This window comes from Pseudoliparis swirei, chromosome 24 (assembly GCF_029220125.1).
Source record: "Pseudoliparis swirei isolate HS2019 ecotype Mariana Trench chromosome 24, NWPU_hadal_v1, whole genome shotgun sequence".
Lineage (NCBI taxonomy): Eukaryota > Metazoa > Chordata > Actinopteri > Perciformes > Liparidae > Pseudoliparis > Pseudoliparis swirei.
This window is the reverse complement of record NC_079411.1, coordinates 8,571,926-8,592,718: the sequence shown is the minus strand read 5'-3', so window position 1 is coordinate 8,592,718 and position 20,793 is coordinate 8,571,926. Positions and strand designations below refer to the sequence as shown.

The 20,793-nt window shown below is 46.4% G+C and overlaps 1 protein-coding gene across 1 annotated transcript in view; it reads left to right on the top strand.

Moving 5' to 3' along the window:
- Nucleotides 1–20,793, top strand: part of LOC130189799 (microtubule-associated tumor suppressor 1 homolog A-like) — a 44,144-nt gene that overhangs the window by 19,149 nt on the left and 4,202 nt on the right. Inside the window, exons 5-8 of the mRNA XM_056408738.1 lie at nt 8,883–9,230; nt 16,801–16,867; nt 20,065–20,188; nt 20,343–20,433. Of these exons, the coding sequence (XP_056264713.1) occupies nt 8,883–9,230; nt 16,801–16,867; nt 20,065–20,188; nt 20,343–20,433 (630 nt within the window). The remainder of the gene's footprint in view (nt 1–8,882; nt 9,231–16,800; nt 16,868–20,064; nt 20,189–20,342; nt 20,434–20,793) is intronic.

Below are 20,793 nucleotides of genomic sequence, written 5' to 3'. Positions count from 1 at the left end.
TCTTGTCACTTTTTTTTCCCCTGCTACTAGTTACAGTTTAACGGTGCAGTATGGCAGCTGGACACGTCGAGCTTGTCGTGGTCTATCTGCTGTTAATCGCTATTTTCACCTCCGTGTTTGGGGACCCAGCACGCAACCACGGTCCAGTTATTTACGAGGACCAGCTGATGGCATTGCGGGACTCGGCGGTGCTACTGCCGAGGAAAGACCCTATGTTCCCCGTGAGCTGAGGAGGAAGAAACGGGGAAGCCGTGCGGGGGCGGAACGTCGCGCCAGGAAAAGACGCTACAAACCCGTTCTACCCTCCATCATCATGGGAAACGTGAGGTCTCTCCTAACAAGATGGACGAGCTAGCGGCGCTGACTCGCCATCAGAGGGAATACCGGAGTGTAGCCTCGTGGTGTTCACGGAGACGTGGCTAACAGAGCTAACTCCGGACACGCACGCTGCACTCGACGGGTTCCACATCATACGGGCGGACAGGACAACGGAGAGCGGTAAGAGGAAGGGAGGAGGACTGGCAGTGTTTGTGAATGATAGATGGTGTAACTCTGGGCACATCACTGTTAAAGAGCAGACCTGCACACGGACATTGAGCTGCTAGCTGTTAGCATGAGGCCACACTATCTGCCAAGGGAATTCTCGCACGTTATCATGGTGGCTGCGTATGTCCCCCCCTCTGCTGACGCTGAAGCGGCCTGTGACGTCATCCACTCGGCGACCAGCAGGCTGCTGACACAGCACCCCAATGCTCTCCTCCTTCTCTCTGGGGACTTTAATCATGCCCTCCGTCCTCCACTCTGCCCACATTCACCCAGTATGTCAAATGCCACACCAGAGACAATAAGACACTGGATCTTCTCTATGCCAACACCAAGGAGGCATACTCATCATCACCACTCCCTCCCCTGGGCCGATCTGATCACAACCTGGTGCACCTCCTGCCTGTGTACACCACTCGTGCACAGAAGCAGCCAGCTGTGACCTGCACAGTTAGACGATGGACCGATGGAGCCGAGGAGGCTCTGAAGGACTGTTTCGAAACAACTGTGTGGGAAGTATTCAGTGATGCCCATGGGGAAGACATCGACGGTCTCACCGACTGCATCACGGACTACATCAACTTCTGTGTGGAGAACACCGTACCCACCAGGACTGTACGGTGCTTCTCAAACGGCAAACCCTGGATTTCCCCAGAGATAAAGGCCCTCCTCAAGGAGAAAAAGAGGGCTTTTAGATCTGGCAACAAAGAGGAGCTGAAGACTGTGCAGAGGGAGCTGAGGATGAAGATCAGGGAGGGGAAGGATGTCTACAGGACGAAGATAGAGGACCAGCTGCAGCAGAGGAACACCGTCGGTGTCTGGAAGGGCCTCAAAGCCATTTCTGGGTTCAAGGGGCCCAACCAACAGCCTGAGGGGACCAAAAGTGGGTGAACGACTTGAACTTATTTTTAATAGATTTGACCGCCACCCACCACTCCCCCAACCAGACCTCCCGGCTGCTGCAACCCCATCATCTGCACCCCTGTGGACCACTGCCCCCTCTCCGTCTCCCTCACCTTCTTCCAGCACACTCGGCTCCCTTCACACCTCTCATACACAGCATTCCACAACCAGCAACCCACTCCAACACCTCACAGCAACCCACCCCCAGAGTGTCCCTTACCCAGGTGAGAAGGGAACTGAGGAGGATCAAAGTGAGGAAGGCCACGGGTCCAGACGGCATCAGCTCAAGGCTTCTCAAATCCTGCAGACCAGCTGTGCGGGATAGCGGAGCACATCTTCAACTTGAGCTTGAGGCTGGGAAAGTACCACAGCTATGGAAGATGTCCTGCGTGGTACCGGTACCAAAGACCCCGCGCCCAAGGACCTCAATAGCTACCGGCCGGTGGCATTGACAGCCCACCTCATGAAGACCCTGGAGAGGCTGGTCCTTGCCCATCTCCGCCCTCTGGTGAGTTCATCCCTGGACCCACTCCAGTTCGCCTACCAATCTGGCATCGGGTGGATGACGCGTCATCTTCCTGCTACAAAGATGCCTCTCTCACCTGGAAAGGCTGGAAGCACTGTGAGAGTCATGTTCTACGACTTCTCCAGTGCCTTCAACACCATACAGCCTTTGCTTCTGAGGGACAAGCTGGAGCAGAGCGGAGTGGACCACCACCTGACCGCATGGATCCTGGACTACCTCACCAACCGTCCTCAGTATGTGCGGATACGGGTGCGAGTCAGATCGGTGTCCTGCAGCACAGGAGCCCCACAAGGAACCGTTCTGGCTCCATTCCTCTTCTCCATCTACACATCGGACTTCAACCACAACTCTGCTAACTGCCACCTGCAAAAGTTCTCCGATGACTCTGCAATCGTCGGCCTCATTTCCGCCGATGATGACAGGGAATACAGAGAGCTAAACCAGGACTTTAGGATGGTGCCAGCGGAACCGCCTCCAGATTAACTCCAGTAAAACCAAGGAGCTGGTGGTGGACTTCCGCCGGAAACGCTCCTCCGGTACCGTGAGCATCCAGGGACTAGACATTGAGATCGTCAAATCTTATAAGTACCTGGGTGTTCACTTGAACAACAAACTGGACTGGTCCGACCACATACATGCACTTTATAAAAGGGACAGAGCAGACTCTTTCTGCTGAGGAGACTGAGGTCTTCGGGGTGCAGGGTGCACTCCTGAAGACCTTCTTCGACTCTGTGGTGGCATCAGCCATCTTCTACGGAGTGGTCTTCTGGTGCAGCAGCATCACTGCAGCTGACAGGAGGAGAATGGACAAGCTGATAAAGAAGGCCAGCAGCGTGCTGGGCGTCCTCTGGATACCGTGGAAGTGGTGGGGACAGGAGGATGATGACGGCTGTCGTCCATGATGAGCCACGCCTCCCACCCCATGCAGGACACTCTGGTAGCGCTGCACAGCTCCTTCGGTCACCGGCTGATTCATCCCGCGTGTCTGAGGGAGAGGTACCGCAAGTCCTTTCTTCCCGCTGCGGTTAGGCTACACAACCGGCTGAGCTCCCGGTAGGCCACTTCACAACCAAACTGAACTTGGTCACTCAGCAGTTTATCACTTTATCACTCTACCACTACCTGGTGCAACAACATGTGCAATATGCTGAAGTACTTTTGTTTATATACTCATTTTATTTTTTTTTTTTTTCTTTTTTCTTTTTTTTTTCTTTCTCTTCTCTCCGTTTTGTTTCTTAATTTGTTGGACACTGGGACCATTTTTTCTTCTTTTTTACTTCTACTGTTAACAGTTGTTCTTGTCGGACGGTCTGCTGGTGAACTTATACCATCGAACTGGGGCCTGTGGCTCTTCTTCACCAGCAGCTCAGCGCTTCTGCGGCGGAAGCCTGGAGAAAGACCTGTGATCCTGCCTCGCTCACGTGAGAGCTCGGCTGGCCGCTGGAGGCTGTGAAAGCGGAGGGCTAAACTGAGGATGATCCGGGCCGCGCCGTCGATGGTCTGAGCGGCTGAGAGCGCTAAAGCGGATGACCGAGCTCGCTGCCCGGGTCTTGGGTTGAGACTTGGGCTGTGCTTCACTGAGGCATTGGCTCGGGCGGATTAGCTGCCTTCACCTCTCTAGTGAGCAGTCTCTTTGCCCGAGGGAGACTGGAGTGCAGCGCTGAGGCAGCACGGACCGAGGAAGGAGAGGAATGTGAAGTGGCGCCACCCTGACAGGTGCCACGTGAAGCCGGCGTGCAGAAGAGCGCTGTGAACTGGCGGCGGCCCTGACATTGAACATTTTGCGAAAAGCCACGGGGGCCTCTTGTTACTATGTCGCGACTTTGGGCCACCATATTTGGTGCGCGTGTGTTCACGCCCATCAGCTGGCGTGTGGACACTCTATCCACTCCACTATGTCTGCTCTGCTGAATCATCAGCCTGTGCTTAACCACACCATCACTGTTACTGCTCTGCTAGGCCATACACTGGATAACCATCAAACTAGGAACATACAAACTCTGGACTCTGGCGCTTAACTGGCTGTATGCTAATACTAAGGAGACCACTGCTGGTCGCCAGAACGCCTGGCCTCCTGCCCCCCTCCCCAGCTGATCATGACCTACTGAATCTGGTGTACACCAGTCTTGTGAGGAGGTGGTCTTGAGGCGGTTGTCTCTTGTCAGGTGGACTCCTCTGGTCTCTAGTGGACTGTGGGAGGTGGGGCTGACGGAGACGGATGTATGACCGACTGCATCTGGGAATACATCAAGTTCGGACTACACACCACCAGACATCAAGGGGACTGAGGACCTGCTGACCCAACATCACACCATCCCATCACACGGACTGTGCATCCCCTGCCCCAAGCTCTGATCAGCCTGAAAGCTGCTACAGAGCTGCTGCACAAGCTGAAGCCCTGAAGGTGAAGAGCAAGCTGAAGAAGGTTCTGGAGAGGAGGGGCTCAGGAGCCAAGCCAGAGCTGAAACTCAGCTGGAAGCTGAAGGGAGGGAAGCCTAGGGAGGGCAGAGATCAGGAAGCAGCACAGTGAGAGGGGGCTGACAGGGAGAACAAGAGGATCTGTGAGGGGCAGAGACAGCCAGGGCTCCCCTCCGAGGTCCTCAGCCTCTCCTCCCGTCACCTCCTCTTCCCACCTCCCTCCCCCTCTCCCCCCCACACCTCCTCCCAACCTCCTCTCCCCCTCTCTGCACACCCCTCCCCTCTCTGTGCCCTCAATAACGCCAGGACACCCACCTCCCCTCTCTCTGTGACGACCAGAGTCAGAGCTGCAGCAGCTGAAGGGTCCCTCCCTGGGGAGCTACCAGGTGCCACCCAGCTGTCGCAGGGTCCTAAAGACCTCCTCAGCCCAGCTCTGGAGTCGAAGTCAGTCGTGTGGAAGACGTCGCCTGGTCCCCCCTGTCCCAAGTGGAACACCATCTGGCGTCCGTCCCAAAGTCCGCACCATGCCCCCTCCATGCTGATGGGGGTGGCCCTGCCCTCCCACGTGGTGAGGTGCTGGAGCGGCCGCTCAGCGCTTGGACCTCTGGCATTTGCCTGACTCTTGGCCGCCCATTGTACCTGTCCCATCACCTATATGTGGCTGCTTACCAGAGCTCAGTGCCACCTGGATGGTTGTCTCAACTGGCACTAGTGTGACTTACAAAGTGTCTTCCCATCTAGCCACTGTGCATTGCTGCCTGTGAGTGGTGAGCTGCTGGTCACCACCATCTCCTGGATGCACATACTACCCAGGCCCATCTCCTCAATCTGGAGAATGGGGCTGGGACTGACACAGTGTGTGATGTTGCAGTTGGTGGATCCCAGTGGAAACTGTTCTGTCTCCCCACCTCACCCTTCTGTCCAGTGACGTAGTTTCATGCTCTCTACACTCTCTGTGAGTACTCTCTGACATCTGCGGGTGTACTCTGATGATTGGGCGGGAAGGGAGGAGTACAGGGCAGTGGTGAGTGACTTGGTAAGGGTGGTGATGAGGAACCAAGTGGGACGCTGAGCCCAAGAAGACCAGAGAGTGTGGGGTGGACGAGAGGGTGGTGCCTCCTACACCTCTGGGTGGTGTGGGGTGGTGGTGGTGGACATGGTGGAGGAGAGTACCTGGGACACTCCATCGGCTACTGACTCTGAACTGAACTGCCCATCAACAACGAACTGACAAGAAAGGAGGAGATGATGTACCTCTTTTTCCTGCCGATCTTTCAGCGAGAGCGTTGTGTGCTTTAACGATTATGGTCTATGTCGCCAGTGTGCTGCACTCTGTGTGCTGCTGTCTGCTGGGCAGCAACAGCGGCTGGTGGCACCAGCGCCACAGTTAACTTACTGGTTAGCTTTGCTGGCTCCATTAGGCGGCCAGCTGCTGAGCACCTGGGACAGGTGGGGGGAGGAGTCTGGTGGAAAGAAGAGGTCCCAGAAACTGGGACCCGGACCACCTCCACCACCCACCCCAGACAGGTAGAGGTACTCAGGCGTCTCCTTCTCTCTCCGCCTCCGCTGCCACAGAGAGAAGAGAGAACATTCCTGCCCGGCGGGTGGGCTAGGCTCTCACAACAGTTTTCCCAGATCTAACCCTTCTCCTATATTTTGTGTTTTGGTTTTTTTTTTGTTCTTGTGTGTTGCTGGACTGACAAAATCCCCTTGGGGATTAATAAAGTATATATCTATCTATCTATCTATCTATCTATATATATATATACTTTTTATTCAGTCTGTACATATATTCTACTGTTTTTAATGCTTATTATATTCTACTGATGTTTTCTTTTTTAATGCTTATTATATTACTTGTTTCTATTTTATTATTCGTTTATCAGTGAGCTATACTACTGTGATCCTGTAATTTCCCCACTGAGGGACTAATAAAGGAATATCTTATCTTATCTTATGGTCCTGTCTGAACTTGCGCTATAGCTCCATTTCAATCAGGGAGAGACCAGTTAGATGAAGAAAGGACAATGTTTATTGTTAACAGATGATATGCAATGATGAAGTCTCAAAGTCTTTGGCGCTTGGACCCCCAAAAAAATGTTTACTCACCGAACCGGAATGAGCCGGTGGCGAATGATGGCATGAGCTGCCAAGAGATTGACATAAGAATGAGCATGACAGAACTTTGAGGTTAAGTGATTAGAATCTGCGATTTACCATGATGAGTTAAACATGACAAGCACCACGATGACTACTGGCCTGAGCATGATTTTTAAGCCAACAATGGCCTGCTTGCGATGTTGATGCCGGAAATGGCTAATGGTCAGCGGTAACCTTGATAGCCGCAGTTTGAGCACCACCACCAGTATATGCATGCATCGAAATGTGGGCAAACATGATATTTGAGACTTCAGATGCGATAATAGTAGATATGGTAACATGGAGTAGTAGCGAAACTCTGGTTAAAGCATGACTGGTAAGGGATTGAGGCACGCTAAAAGGAATGGGTCGAGTCCGAAGAATAGATGTATCTATGCGATGCATGGGGAAGGTCGAGAGGGCATTCTACGTGGAACTGACAGAATGGTCCCCCATGATGCTGTTGCTGCTGCATTAAATGCGATTCCCCCTTAACAAATCGCTGAGTGGTGCTGCAACAAATGTGATTCCATTAGAGGATGCCCAATGCTGCGACGTATGCGATTGCTAAAAGACATTTAATGATACGATTTGTATAGCGCTTGAGAAAGATACTCTATACTAGACCTCAAGCTCAGATTGCGGGTGTGAGGCTGGCATCCCGGTGAACTCCCTGCGATTGGCACATATGGTATGCCAGTAATTAATTATAATATAATTATAATTAATAAAGAATTGCAGTAATCAAGTCTAGAAGTAACAAACATGTGAACCAGTTTTTCTGCATCTTTTCGAGACAAGATGTGCCAGATTTTTTAAATATTACTGTAACAAGACCGCGTCCGTTACCCGTGGGTTTCCCCCCCAGCACCAAGGATCAGCCCGGAACCACGAGGTTTGGTCGAGAGACATCTTTTATTCAGCAGCACACACACCCAAACAGACCGCAAAACCTGCGCCTTTGCTCACCCTCCCGCTCCACTCTCCACTGAGAGCTTTTATGCGCGTGGCCTCGGCTGCTGACTGATTGCAAATCACCAGCAGCTGAGGCCAAATTAGCGACAGCTGCCACACTCCCCACCACCAGATTTAGGCCGGGGCTCCATCCGGCCTAACCTACTCCCTTCCACCGACGGGTCCTGGGGCTCGGAGGTTGGCAGGTCCTGGGCCTCGGAGGTCGGCAGCTCCGACGGCTCCGGGACCTTGGGGGTCGGCAGCTCCGACGGCTCCTGGACCTCGGAGGTCGGCAGCTCCGACTGGTACTGGGGCTCCAACGGGTCCTGGACCTCGGAGGTCGGCTGCTCCAACGGCTCCTGGACCTCGGGGTTCGGCAGCTCCGATGGCTCCTGGACCTCGGGGGTCGGCAGCTCCGACGGCTCCCGGGCCTCGGGGGTCGGCTGTGGGTCACGGGGAACGGGAGTCTGCCACAGCGCCGGCGGGTTTTGGAGGGTCTTGAGAAACAAGCGGTTCTCCTCCACCTGTGCCTGCCCCATCTCCTCAATTCGGGCCAGTATCTGGCCCAAGCTGCTCATCAGCTCCTCCTCTGGTTTCCCAGGCTCCATCCCTTCCAGGTGCTGGGTTTCCGGGGGCCCCACGTTGGGCTCCAGTGTAACAAGACCGCGTCCGTTACCCGTGGGTTTCCCCCCCCAGCACCAAGAATCAGCCCGGAACCACGAGGTTTGGTCGAGAGACATCTTTTATTCAGCAGCGCACACACCCAAACAGACCGCAAAACCTGCGCCTCTGCTCACCCACCCGCTCCACTCTCCACTGAGAGCTTTTATGCGCGTGGCCTCGGCTGCTGACTGATTGCAAATCACCAGCAGCCGAGGCCAAATTAGCGACAGCTGCCACACTCCAAATTAGCGACAGCTGCCACAATTACGTAGATGAAAAAAATGCAGTTTCAATGTTTGTTTGTCTTCATGTGAGTTTAGGTCAAATAAACTGACAATGTTCATGCTAACAAGTTCTATAGTTTCACAGGCATTTTTTAAATGGATACAAGTTTAATACATTATTAAGTGAGCCATAGAAAGTAGCTAAATGCATATTTGTTTATAATATTATGGCTATTTTTCTCATCTTTATATCTGTATTTCTATAAATTATCTTCTTCTTGTGTTAACAAGACTTTGTCTCAAGATGTGGCTTAGCATTTAAAAAGGATGTATTTTCTCAACGGATTGCTTGAGTGTGGACATCAGTAGAATACAATTGTATTTGGATTTATCTTAAGACCAGTCGTTCAGAATAATTTGTTTACCTATGAAATAATATATTTCCCTTATTATCAATTCTTCTGATTGGTGTCTTTGATAAAGAAGATATGTGGTATTTTTTCTTGCTATAGGTTCCAGATGTGGTGAATGCTAATGCACCATTGACGGCAGTTTTCCATGTGCCGGCCCTTGATACCACTAACACTGGCTCAGGCACAATTGGAACCTCTGGTCTTCGGTTCAAAGCAAAAACCGGTTCAAGATCCAGCTTCAAAACAGCATCTCGCCTACTTAATGCTTCCAAGCATGGTGCAGCTGGGACTGTTGTGGCGGACCGGATGGTCACTGCCAAACAGAACCAGAGCAAAGAACTGGCAGAGAAGAAGAACCAGGCCATCAACCAGCTTAGGAAGCTTCTCGTCCAGGGGAATAAGAGAGTGGAGGCTCTGGCTATAGTCATCCAACAACTCTTCACTGAGGTATACTCAACTTATTTCTATGTTTACCAAACAGACAAAACACACTCACGCCACTGGTGGTGGAGTGAAAGCTTCCATTCTTTATTTACTGTTCTTTACGAAGGGGAACAGATGTTTTACTCGTTGTCATGATGTGCACATTTTTACAATGCAGAGAAATATCACACTGTGAAAAAATGGCAATAATCTAGTGTTGCTTTTAGTGGTGATGTTTTGTCAAAGCGGGTTTCAGTAGTGTGCACATTCCAACATTTGCACTGCAAATATGCCGGGTCAGTGACTAATTTTTCAGGAAACAATCCAAAACCTACTTCCCAGGACAGACTCTAGACTTTACATATTGGTAGCAGTGAGAGCTAACTGCTTGAGTATTGTGAGACTTGGGTAAAGACAACAGTCCACTTAGCTTGTTAGATGGTACTTGGACTGAACTTGTGTTGATCTTTTCTAGCCTTCCGACCACTCAAAGCGCTTTAACACTACATAACATCATTCACCCAATCACACCGATTCATACACTGATGAGAGGGGATACCATGCAAGGAGCCACCTGCACTTCAGGAGTAACTAACCCTATTCCCACCGTGGGTGGGTCTTGCCAAGGACACATCAAAATGGACATCGTCTGATTGGAAGATTCAATTCAATTCAATTCAGTTTATTTGTATAGCCCAATTTCACAAATTACAAATTTGTCTCGGAGTGCTTTACAATCTGTAGACATCCCTGCCCCAAAACCTCGCATCGGATCAGGAAAAACTCCCAAATAACCCTTCAGGGGGGAAAAAAGGGAAGAAACCTTCAGGAGAGCAACAGAGGAGGATCCCTCTCCAGGATGGACAGGTGCAATAGATGTAATGTGTACAGAAGGACAGATTTAGAGTTAAAATACATTCAATGAATATGACAGAGTGTCATAGTAGGCATATTCCACGATGGAGACCTCCACGATCCATCAGGCAGATGGCGGTAGGGAGGAGGAGTGGGCGGAGTCTCAACAGTGGGCGGAGTCTCAACAGGACAGTGGCGTAGTCGGTAGCAGGAATTCCACGACCCAGACCTCGATGATCCATCAGGCAGATAGAATCTATGTCGTCTCATAGGGTCCGATGACCCCATGAGACGTGAAGTCAAAAGGACTCCGGGGAGAAAGCAGAGTTAGTAACGTGTGATTGAGAGATGAAAATTCATCCCTAAGGAGAGAAAAAAGAGGAGATAGGTGCTCAGTGCATCTAAAACGCCCCCGCAGCTATAAGCCTTTAGCAGCATATCAAGGGGCTGGACCAGGTGAACCTGATTCAGCCCTAACTATAAGCTCTGTCAAAGAGGAAAGTCTTAAGTCTGCTCTTAAATGAGGTGACTGTCTCTGCCTCCCGGACTGAAATTGGAAGCTGGTTCCATAAAAGAGGAGCTTGATAACTAAAGGCTCTGGCTCCCATTCTACTTTTTAAGACTCTAGGAACTACAAGTAGTCCCGCATTTAGTGAGCGCAGCTCTCTAGTGGGGCAATATGGTACTACAAGCTCCTTAAGATATGATGGTGCATCACCAATCAAGGCTTTGTACGTTAAGAGAAGAATTTTAAAAGTGATTCTTGATTTTACTGGGAGCCAGTGCAGAGCAGCTAGTGCAGGAGTGATGTGACTCACTGTCAGCCTGGCTACAGTGCTAAAGAGAAACATGGGGTTGTTCTTATTTTTCTCTATTACTGATGAGTAATAGGCTGCTCTGGCATTACGGAGGGCCTTCTTATAAGTTTTAAGACTATCTCGCCAAACTAAGCGGGATTCTTCCAGATTAGTTGAACGCCATATGCTTTCAAGCTTTCATGACGTTTGCTTCAGTTTGCGGGTCTGAGGGTTATACCAGGGAGCAAACCTCCTCTTCCTCACTGTCTTCTTCTTCAGAGGGGCTATCGAGTCCAGTGTCATTCTCAGTGAGCCTGTGGCACTATCAACAAGATGATCAATCTGGGACGGACTAAAGTTAGACCAGGAGTCCTCTGTTATATTGAGACGTGGTATTGAATCAAATGCAGAAGGAATCGCTTCTTTAAATTTAGCTACAGCACTATCAGTTAGACATCTGGTGTAGAAACCTTTGACTAACGGTGTACACTCCGGTAGTATAAATTCAAAAGTTATGAGGTTGTGGTCTGACAGAAGAGGATTCTGTGGGAAGACGTTCAAATGCTCAATGTCAACGCCATAAGTAAGAACAAGATCAAGCGTGTGGCCAAAGCTGTGAGTGGGTTTCTGTACTCTCTGACAGAAGCCAATCGAGTCCAACAATGAGATGAATGCAGCACTAAGGCAATCATTATCAACATCCACATGAATATTAAAATCTCCTACAATCATAACTTTATCAGTTTTAAGAACCAAACTTGATATAAATTCTGAGAATTCAGATATAAACTCTGAATATGGACCTGGTGGCCGGTACAGAATCACAAATAGAATTGGCTGTAGTGTTTTCCAGGTTGGATGTGAAAGACAAAGAACAAGGCTTTCAAATGAGTTGTAGTTTAATTTAGGTTTAGGATTTATTAATAGGCTCGATTCAAAGATGGCTGCTACTCCACCTCCTCGACCGGTGCCTCAAGGAATGTGAGTATTAATATGACTTGGAGGAGTCGATTCATTTAGGCAGACATATTCTTCATGACTCAGCCAGGTTTCAGGTAGACAACATAAATCAATGTGATTATCTGATATTAAATCATTTAGTAACACAGCTTTAGATGACAGAGATCTAATATTTAGGAGACCACATTTAATAGTCCTGTTTTGTTGCACTGCTGAAATAATGGTGTTAACTTGTATAAGGTTATTGTGTACGATTCCTCTTCTGCTTTCTTTTGATATAATTAATTTAAGTTTAAGTGGCCGTGGGACAGACACAGTCTCTATGGAGCTCTGGGAGGGACTGGGTGAGAGGGGGTGGAGGCTCCGGGGGAGGGATGTGCTATGGGGGACACTGGGTGACAGGGATGACAGGGGCGTGGGGCTACTCTGTTTCTGCTTTCTGACATGAACCTTGCGTTGTCACAGATATGGCTGTCCGTTGATCAACTTGGTCATATTTGCAGAAATGAGACGCGCTCCGTCCAACGTGGGATGGATGCCGTCTCTCCTCATCAGATCAGGCTTTCCCCAGAAAGTCTTCCAGTTGTCTACGTAGCCCACATTATTCGCTGGGCACCACCTCGACAGCCAGCGGTTGAAAGACGACATTCGGCTAAACAATCCGTCTGTCTGCAAATTTGGGAGAGGGCCAGAGAAAACGACGGTGTCCGACAATGTCTTGGCATAAGCACACACGGATTCCACATTAAAGATGGCCATTAGCTATTAACATTAATAACGGGACAGCTTCAGACTATTGACATGATCTGTGGCAGCATGTCTGCTTTGCACACAGATATACAACCCCTCATTCTGTTAGATGGATCGCAAATGAGACCGATTTTAAAACATCAAAAGTGAGCTGGGAGGAAATGTGGGGATTTCACACTTTTAATGTATCCTTGCTATGCCTTTTACACCTGCAGGCTAGTTAGCATGCTAATGTATTGTGCAGCTTTAATGAGGGGATTCTTCTAGTTTTGCTGTTGAAATTAAAACATGTTGGAAGCAGTAGCTACAAAATAAAAATAATAAAAGTTTTTCTGGTAAATAAGGTGGATCATTTAGTGGGGATGGGTCCCTTTCTTCTGCTGTAACATCACTCCATTTTCAAAGCACCCACAGTCTATAGACTATAATTAAAGCATCGCTCATATCACACTATTGGTTTTATAGTGGTGTTGCTTTTTAAGTTGCTGGTTGACATGCATATGGAGGGCTGTTTTTAGGAGGCAGCAAGGAGAGGCATCTTGCTGCCATGTTACATTGATGTGCTGGTGTGTGTGTGTGCGTGCGTGCGTGCGTGCATGCGTAGAATTAACCTACTTGGCAAGAGCTTTACTCGGCTTGCTCTCTCATGTGTGGCTCAGCAGCTCTGTAGCTCAAACACTTACAATACCAGTAAGATGTTTTTACAAGGTATGAGCTGATAAATATATATATATAACACTTATTCATTCATTTCATTAATACACTTCTTACACTTCTTTTGGCTGAATGATATCATTTCCTCTTTTGGGGTGGTTGTATATATATAAAAAGATGTTGGTGTTTTTTTACCTGCATAATTCTGTAGTGAGCTATTAACTTACCAGCTGATGACTTTTTATTGACCAATTCCGGCGCCAAGGTGGGTCACTCACAGAGGTCTATGGATAGGCTGATCAGTAAATATTAGCTGTCTGATTACTGAGACCAGCGATTGTATATTTATGGAGCCTAATGCCTTTAGTCAGTGAGACCCCCAGGGGATTGTACACAAAAAAGCAAATTATAAAACCTGGAATTTGACCCATGTAGTCCAAATCATTATCTTTACTTGTGGTGACAAAGACAGCAATAACACACACCTACAAGGTGACCCTTCACTGATAAAACGTACAAATGATACTAAGAAACTGCCTTTTATTCTTACTTTGAAGATAATACAAATGTACCTGAGACACAGACACACACACACAAACTTACATACACTTTTCCTCAGTGAGTGTGTGAGAAGTACAGGAAAGATACTGTATGACTTGCCTGCATGTCTCTCTTTGAGGGAAAGCAGTGAATTATCTGTTCAATAAGCTTTTACCACCAGGAAAAACCCTGCACATGGACAGTATAATGTGATTAACTGAGATATAACTCTCAGCATCAGCGTTTTGAATCGGAGCCTGACTACAATGGTTTTGTGTATACAGATAAATGCTCCATTTCTGTGGATATTTACCAGCAGCATATTGTCTAAGCATGGGATTGTAATGGAAAGATCAGCTGAGCGAGAGCTTTCATAGGGTTACAGTGCAGGAGCCTTCCGAGAGGGTATTGATTAGATGGATGGCCCGGTGGAAAAAGTGAAGGTGAAGGAGGAGTGACGAGGAGAAGGTAGGGAGGAGTGGAGGAATGTAGCAGCTGCAGTTCAAGCCCTGAAGCTCTTTGAAATGCATGTCTGACATTATGCGTGTGTGTGTGTGTGTGTGTTTGTGTGTGTGTCTGTTGTTATCAAAAGCATGAATACCAATGTTATCTAATCTGTCCTACACACTTGAAAGGTGACTGGTGAATATAAACGTCACATTTTCCCCTTGTGGGTGGGCTTTGGGTGTGGCTTCGGTTTAGCGAAATGAGTTGGGCTTTAGTTTGGGTGTCTAGGATTATCTGTAGACGTATATTTAACTCTGAAAACCCCCGCTGGTTTTAACGTTTTTAGCACATTTAATATGTGCACTTTGTGAGTGTTTCATATGTTCACAACCATACATGAAAGAGTTTAACACCCTGAAACTCCGTATGGGAGTATAATTCAAATGTTAACACTAAAAAAAGTATTTTGAAATTATGGATTATTTAAGTATTACAGGTGCTTTTTATCTTTCCTTTTGAATTCTCTTTTCCACTTTTCTCTGTTACAATAAGTATTGAATGTTTTGAAATCAAGACATATAAGTTAATTTACAAATGGCAAATCCTCTTTTAAAATGTTCAAAGGTTTTTGTGGTGGGAGAAAGTACTACTCTGAATACAAAAATATCTTTATGTCTTGTGTTTTTGTCTTTAGTGTTGTAAAACGTAAATTTGTGCTAGTTGGAAAGAAAATGTCACAAAAAAACTTTCTTTTACCCCCACAGACTGAGTAATTTGACTGAATAATGTTATTTTAACATAAACTTTAAATAGAAAAAGTAAGACAGGATATGAGTAAAGACAAGAGAGGGATGACTGAAATGCTGAGACACCAGACGTTTGTGTAAATGACTGATTGGGAATAAGAGAAAGGGAGATAAAAACAATGATAAGAACAATGTGGTGCATACATAAATCGCATTCCTCCATCGTACAGTATTCAGGCGTGAGGACTGCGTGGAGAACAGGTATAGAGTGGGAGGAGTGGAAGTCAGTGTAAGAAAGAGGGCGTCACATTCAGCAGGAGGGCCGAGCGAGAGAGTTTGTTTTCCATTGGTGATAAAGGGAGAGAATCAGTGTGTGAGAGAGAGAACTGACGGGATTTTAAAGTATGTGTGTGTGAATATGTGTGTGTGTCCTCATTAATCGAGACATGGGCTCCACGACCAGCAAAACCCATAAAAAACCAAGCAAGGCCTTCCCACATCGCCGCAAGAAGAAACACAAGGTGTGTGTGTGTGTGTTTGTTTGTTTTACTTCGGTTTTAATTCGGTTCTGTTTCACATGCATCTGTTGCTGCTCTTTTCTCTCTCTTCACCTCTGTTGGTCTTTCAGTCTGAGCCATGTAATCAACTCAAGGAAGTCAGGAATTTCATTCACTAACCCATTCATAATTGTTAAAAGGAACAAAACAGTCTCATTTGGATCATGAATGTCATGGAAAATTGCAAAAATATTACATGAAGGCCACAACGGGGCCCGAACTGTTTTTATTCCCACCATCATCTTCTGGTTACCATTACAACAATGTCTTAAACTGTATTTATACACAGTTGACATTTCCTCTGTAAGAAACCTTTTCCCTGTCCGCTTTCACACACTTTCCTGCGAGTTGTTTCCGCTGTCGGCTTTGATTTTTTTTTACGGAGGGGTGACTAAAGAGAGTAAAGAGAGAGCCATGAACCATCTGTTTTCTGAGGTGACAGATGGACTTCATGGATCTCTCGCTGTATGTGTGTCTGTGTGTGTGTTTGAAAGCGAGAAGGCGGGAGGATGGACATTTGGTTTCCATTGTAAATTCCAATACTCCCCTTGTAAAGTTTGTTATTTTATGTGTGTGTTCATGTGTGTGCTAGAAAGTTATGGTAATGTTTTAACATATGAGAATATAGGTTCAGGGGTGTCCAAGTCCATATGTGTACAACTGTGTGTGTGTGTGTGTGTGTGTGTGTGTCTGTGTTTTGGTCTTGTATAGCCTTACAGTGTTTAAATGGAAAAACATAGTTATATTCATTTAATTGTGTGATCCTCTTCCTTTGGACTGGCAGTTTTTTCCCCAAGATATTCTTTTGTTCATTTTTAATTGGAGACAACCTTTAAAAGTTGTATTTGCCGGGGAAGCTCTTTTGGGTCAGTTCGGAGATGTGAGCAGACAGAATCTTAGACTTGTCTAATATTTGCCTTTTATCTGAATTATTACATTCCTGGTCACAATTCTCCCTCTCCAATGACAATTGACCTGTACAAAGGTCCTGTTGTGAACTTTGAGTGCATCACTTATCTGTGTATTTTCAAATACACAATGGAAAATGTTGTCATTCACTGTTCACTCCATAGTGCTATCCCAAAGTCATGTTGAGAAATATGTAACCCTTCACAGTGTTCAACTCACAGTGCATCCTAGAAATAAGTGGTCACAAGCTGAGTCCTGCACATAGAATGACCTGAATTTTTCTAACACACGATATCGTCCATATAGAATTCCCTACAAGTGTGTACTGAATACAGCATATATTTGACTGAATGTCCTCTTCATCTTCTTTTCTGTGTAGAGTGAGGAAGCCCTAAAGCAGAAGAACGGGTTGTCGCTGGAACTGACAAACCTCCGAGACGAACTGGGTAGGAGACGATCTAACTGCACATCCACATCCCTCTCCCTCTCCCGCTCCCTCTCCCTCTCTCTCTGTCTCTCTCTCTCTCTGTCTCTCTTTCTGTCTCTCCCCCCCCTCTCTCTCCCTCTCCCTCTCTCTCCCTGTTTCTGTCTCTCTCTCTCTCTCTCTCTTTCTCTCTATGTCTCTATATGACAGTAAACACAAAGCTTATCGAGGACAGGTCAATTGCCATTCAAAAGCTGGTTATTATTTTCGGTTTTTAACTTTGAGACATTAGTTTAATTACAATAAACAAGTTTAAAACAGGCAAAAAGCAATCGTCAGTCTGGTTGAACCATTGTAAAGAGCTTTCAAACAAAAATAATGGTTATTTGTTAAGAGGACATATAGAGAAGTCCTCTCAGACATCTGACTGGACACAATAAAGCGTTGTGGTTAGAGATCACTAACTTTTAAATGGTGGTCTATCTCATGTTAAAAGGTTTAAGCCACAAGTCTACTAATAGGAGTTTGGATATACAAAGGCCTCTCTCAATTCCAACCACTGCCCTTCACAACCATCACAAGCGACAAGTGAAATTTCTACATAATTGCGGCAGATAAGTAATACTTAAATGACAAGAGATCACCTGTCACTGCTGGGGATTTTTTGGAAAATGATTAGAAAATAGTTTTCAAAAGTCACCGTGACCGTGCATGTATGTGTGTGTGTGTGTGTTTGATGTATGTGACTCAGTAGTTTGGCAGTCTGCCATTCAGTCTGTTATTGAGACATTATATGAGTTCTACATTAATGTTCACAAACAATGTATTTAAAATTAGTTTTCTATTTGGAGGATCTGAACAACTGATAATCCACTGGAAATAATTACGCTTTGTGTGGTAAATAATAACTGGAACTGGTATGTATGCATATAGTCAGATAGCTGGGAGTGTGTGTCATTACAATAGCAGCTCTGTCTGTTTGGCTGATACAACAGGATTAAATAAGATCACACACGCACATGCACCAATCCGTCAAGCGATCACACCATAGTGACACACATACAGTGCATTGTATGGCATGCATTTCTGAACACAAACATGCACATGGAAATATGTTCCACTTTTCCTTCGTCCATCATTCTGAGCCGCAGTGACTATAATATTTTATTTTACTGCGTGTTTGACCAGTGGCTCATCTCTTTACGCACAGAGCTGAGGAATGTTAGCTATGTACAGATCCCTACACACACACACACACACACACACACACACACACACACACACACACACACACACACACACACACACACACACACACACACACACACACACACACACACACACACACACACACACACACACACACACACACACACACACAGTTGTCTGTTAAACCTTCATAGTCTCCAAGTCAAACTGAACGGGAACAACCTGTTCCTATCTCATTGGGTAATGTGAGGTGGTTTTATTTGTTTGCCTGTGAAGTTTTACACCGTGGAGATACAGGAACGTAAATATAGAAATTGCAGGCACTGCACTTTCACCGTGGCTTGTGGGGGACATTGAGCGCAAGCACTCCAACAATGTATTTGATTGGAAGGGCTAGCCTCTCGCCTGTGATTGAGACACCACCTCTAAGATAACCCTGTGTTAAAAGAACTCTAACAACATAAGTGCCATTTGCTATATTTTTCCTGGGAAAACAAAATGTATGCAGGTAGGCATTTTCATAATAGGGAGAAAAAAAGGTGTCTCTTCTGAAATTATGTATTTATATCAATCATGCCGCAACATGGCAAGCACCTGCTGTTTCACACAACACAGTTTGTGTTGTCCAGTCTATGATAGAGAGCAAGCTTGTGTTTAAGCTGCTGTCAGCTGTTGCTGGCTTTGTGTCTCCATCACCATGGTGACAGGCGCTTTCACTTGCACTACATGGCTCTATTCAGAGGGAAACGGCAACTGCTCATAGTTATACTTGTTATTCCAGGCACAGTAAGTGTGTGTGTGAACAAGGTTGTTGATTTGATCAAATGTACCTTTCAAGTAATGGCATCCATATAGGTTCCTAGTAGATGACTCGTTCTGCTGCTGCAGTACAGAAAACTGCTTCAAAAGCTATACAAATATTTCAGAATAGAAATCATGTAATAATGGCAATGACATAAAGACAGAGAAGCGTGCATGTGCTTGTAAGAAAGAGAATGAGTCGTGCTGCATATTTCTGAGCTGACTTGCAGATGTTTCAGGGTTGTCTGCTGTAAGAGTAATGAAATTGGAATGTGGTGGTCAGGGAATGCTGAGGAAGACCTGTACACACAAACACAAAGAAAATAAATCTGTTAATTATTACCTGTTGAGACACTGACTGTTCCAAGCATGTTCCATCTCAGTGTAGTCTGAACTACAATAATGTATGATGATTGATTGTGTTGGTTTGTGACAAAAATGACTTTAACGCTCCTCCGTCGTCCCCGTGGGTCCGAGTCGGGCAGGCACAAAGACAACATTTAGTTCTTAGTTTTTTTTTAGATTGCAAATTACGCTGGGGTCGGGTATCCTTTTCCCGGTCGCTGCGGTTCTCAACTCCGTCACCTCTGTTCCGTCAGCTCTGCTTCCGTCTTCTCCCGTTCCTCAGCCGCCACTCCTGTTTTTAACGGGAAGAGACATGAACACATGACTGACCCCAGCTGAGGCTGATTACATTTCATTCCGGCACCGTTCCCTTAACCACCCCTCGCCCCGTCCCCTCTGCAGCTCAGCCTAACCACGCCCCGCTGCCAAAATGACACTAAATTATTGTTTAAATAGTAAATGGTCAAAATAGTTGAGAAATGATGGCTGACCAACTCCACATCTGGCCTCCACTACCCTGACCCTCAAAAATGATTTCTAAGTCTGACCTTATGTTATAATAAACTCAAATTAACTATAATAAACTGCTGATTCCAAACCATGTCATTCTTTTCTCTCCTTATCCAAGATATGTGTTGGTCTTATATGTAGTGTTTTTATCTTGTTTGTACAGCCCTGTGTCATTTAGTTTAGTTTTATATCACTGGTTTATTAACTGTATGTTTGAGATACTGTTTGACAAAATGTTTAATTGTAGTTGAGTTTAAGATCTTCTTCTACTTTACAATGAAACAATGTGTTCATAAGAAACATGAGTTAGTGAAGTGTTTTCAGTCAAAAGCAGATACTCTTTTCTCCTTCCAGTTGCATCGTCACAGTGCTGCGAGCGTCTCCAGAAGGGAAAGGAGGAGGTGCGCGTCAGCTTGGAGGAGGCCTTGAACAGGCTGCAGAAGCAGCACAAGGAGGAGCTTGTGCTGCTGGAGGACAGGTGCGGTATTCACTTTTGCTGATGTGTTTACAGCTGAACACTCAGCCTCACACACAGTATATGTAACCTTTCTTTTGTGTGTGTTACCACACTGTTGATGATTATACTGTAAGTAACTTGTGTCTCGAATTGACCTTTTCTCTGTGTGTGTCAGATTGAGGAGTTTTTACCAAACAGAGTGGGACAAAGTCCACCAGACATACCAGGAGGAGGCCGACAAATGCCGCATGTTGATGGAACAGCAGGTCGGAAGACACACACACACACACACACACACACACAGTTATTACAGTCACTCTTATACAGTATACAGTAACAAAGGGTTACCTGTAAAATGCGTTTTAGATCCTACGTCTCTCCCAATAAACCAAGTGTTATTATGAAACCAATACAGAGTTATATATACTCATAATGAACAATAATTTGCATCCATGTTAATACGTTGTGTTTGTGCTTGAGCAACACCTCCAACTACCCCACATACACTTTGAACCTTCTGTCTTATGCAAAGATGTGATCCAACAGTCTACACTACAGTTGTAATAGAAGAATCACAATGGACAGAACCAGAAGCTCAAATGAACGAGCAGTAAGAGATTCGATCA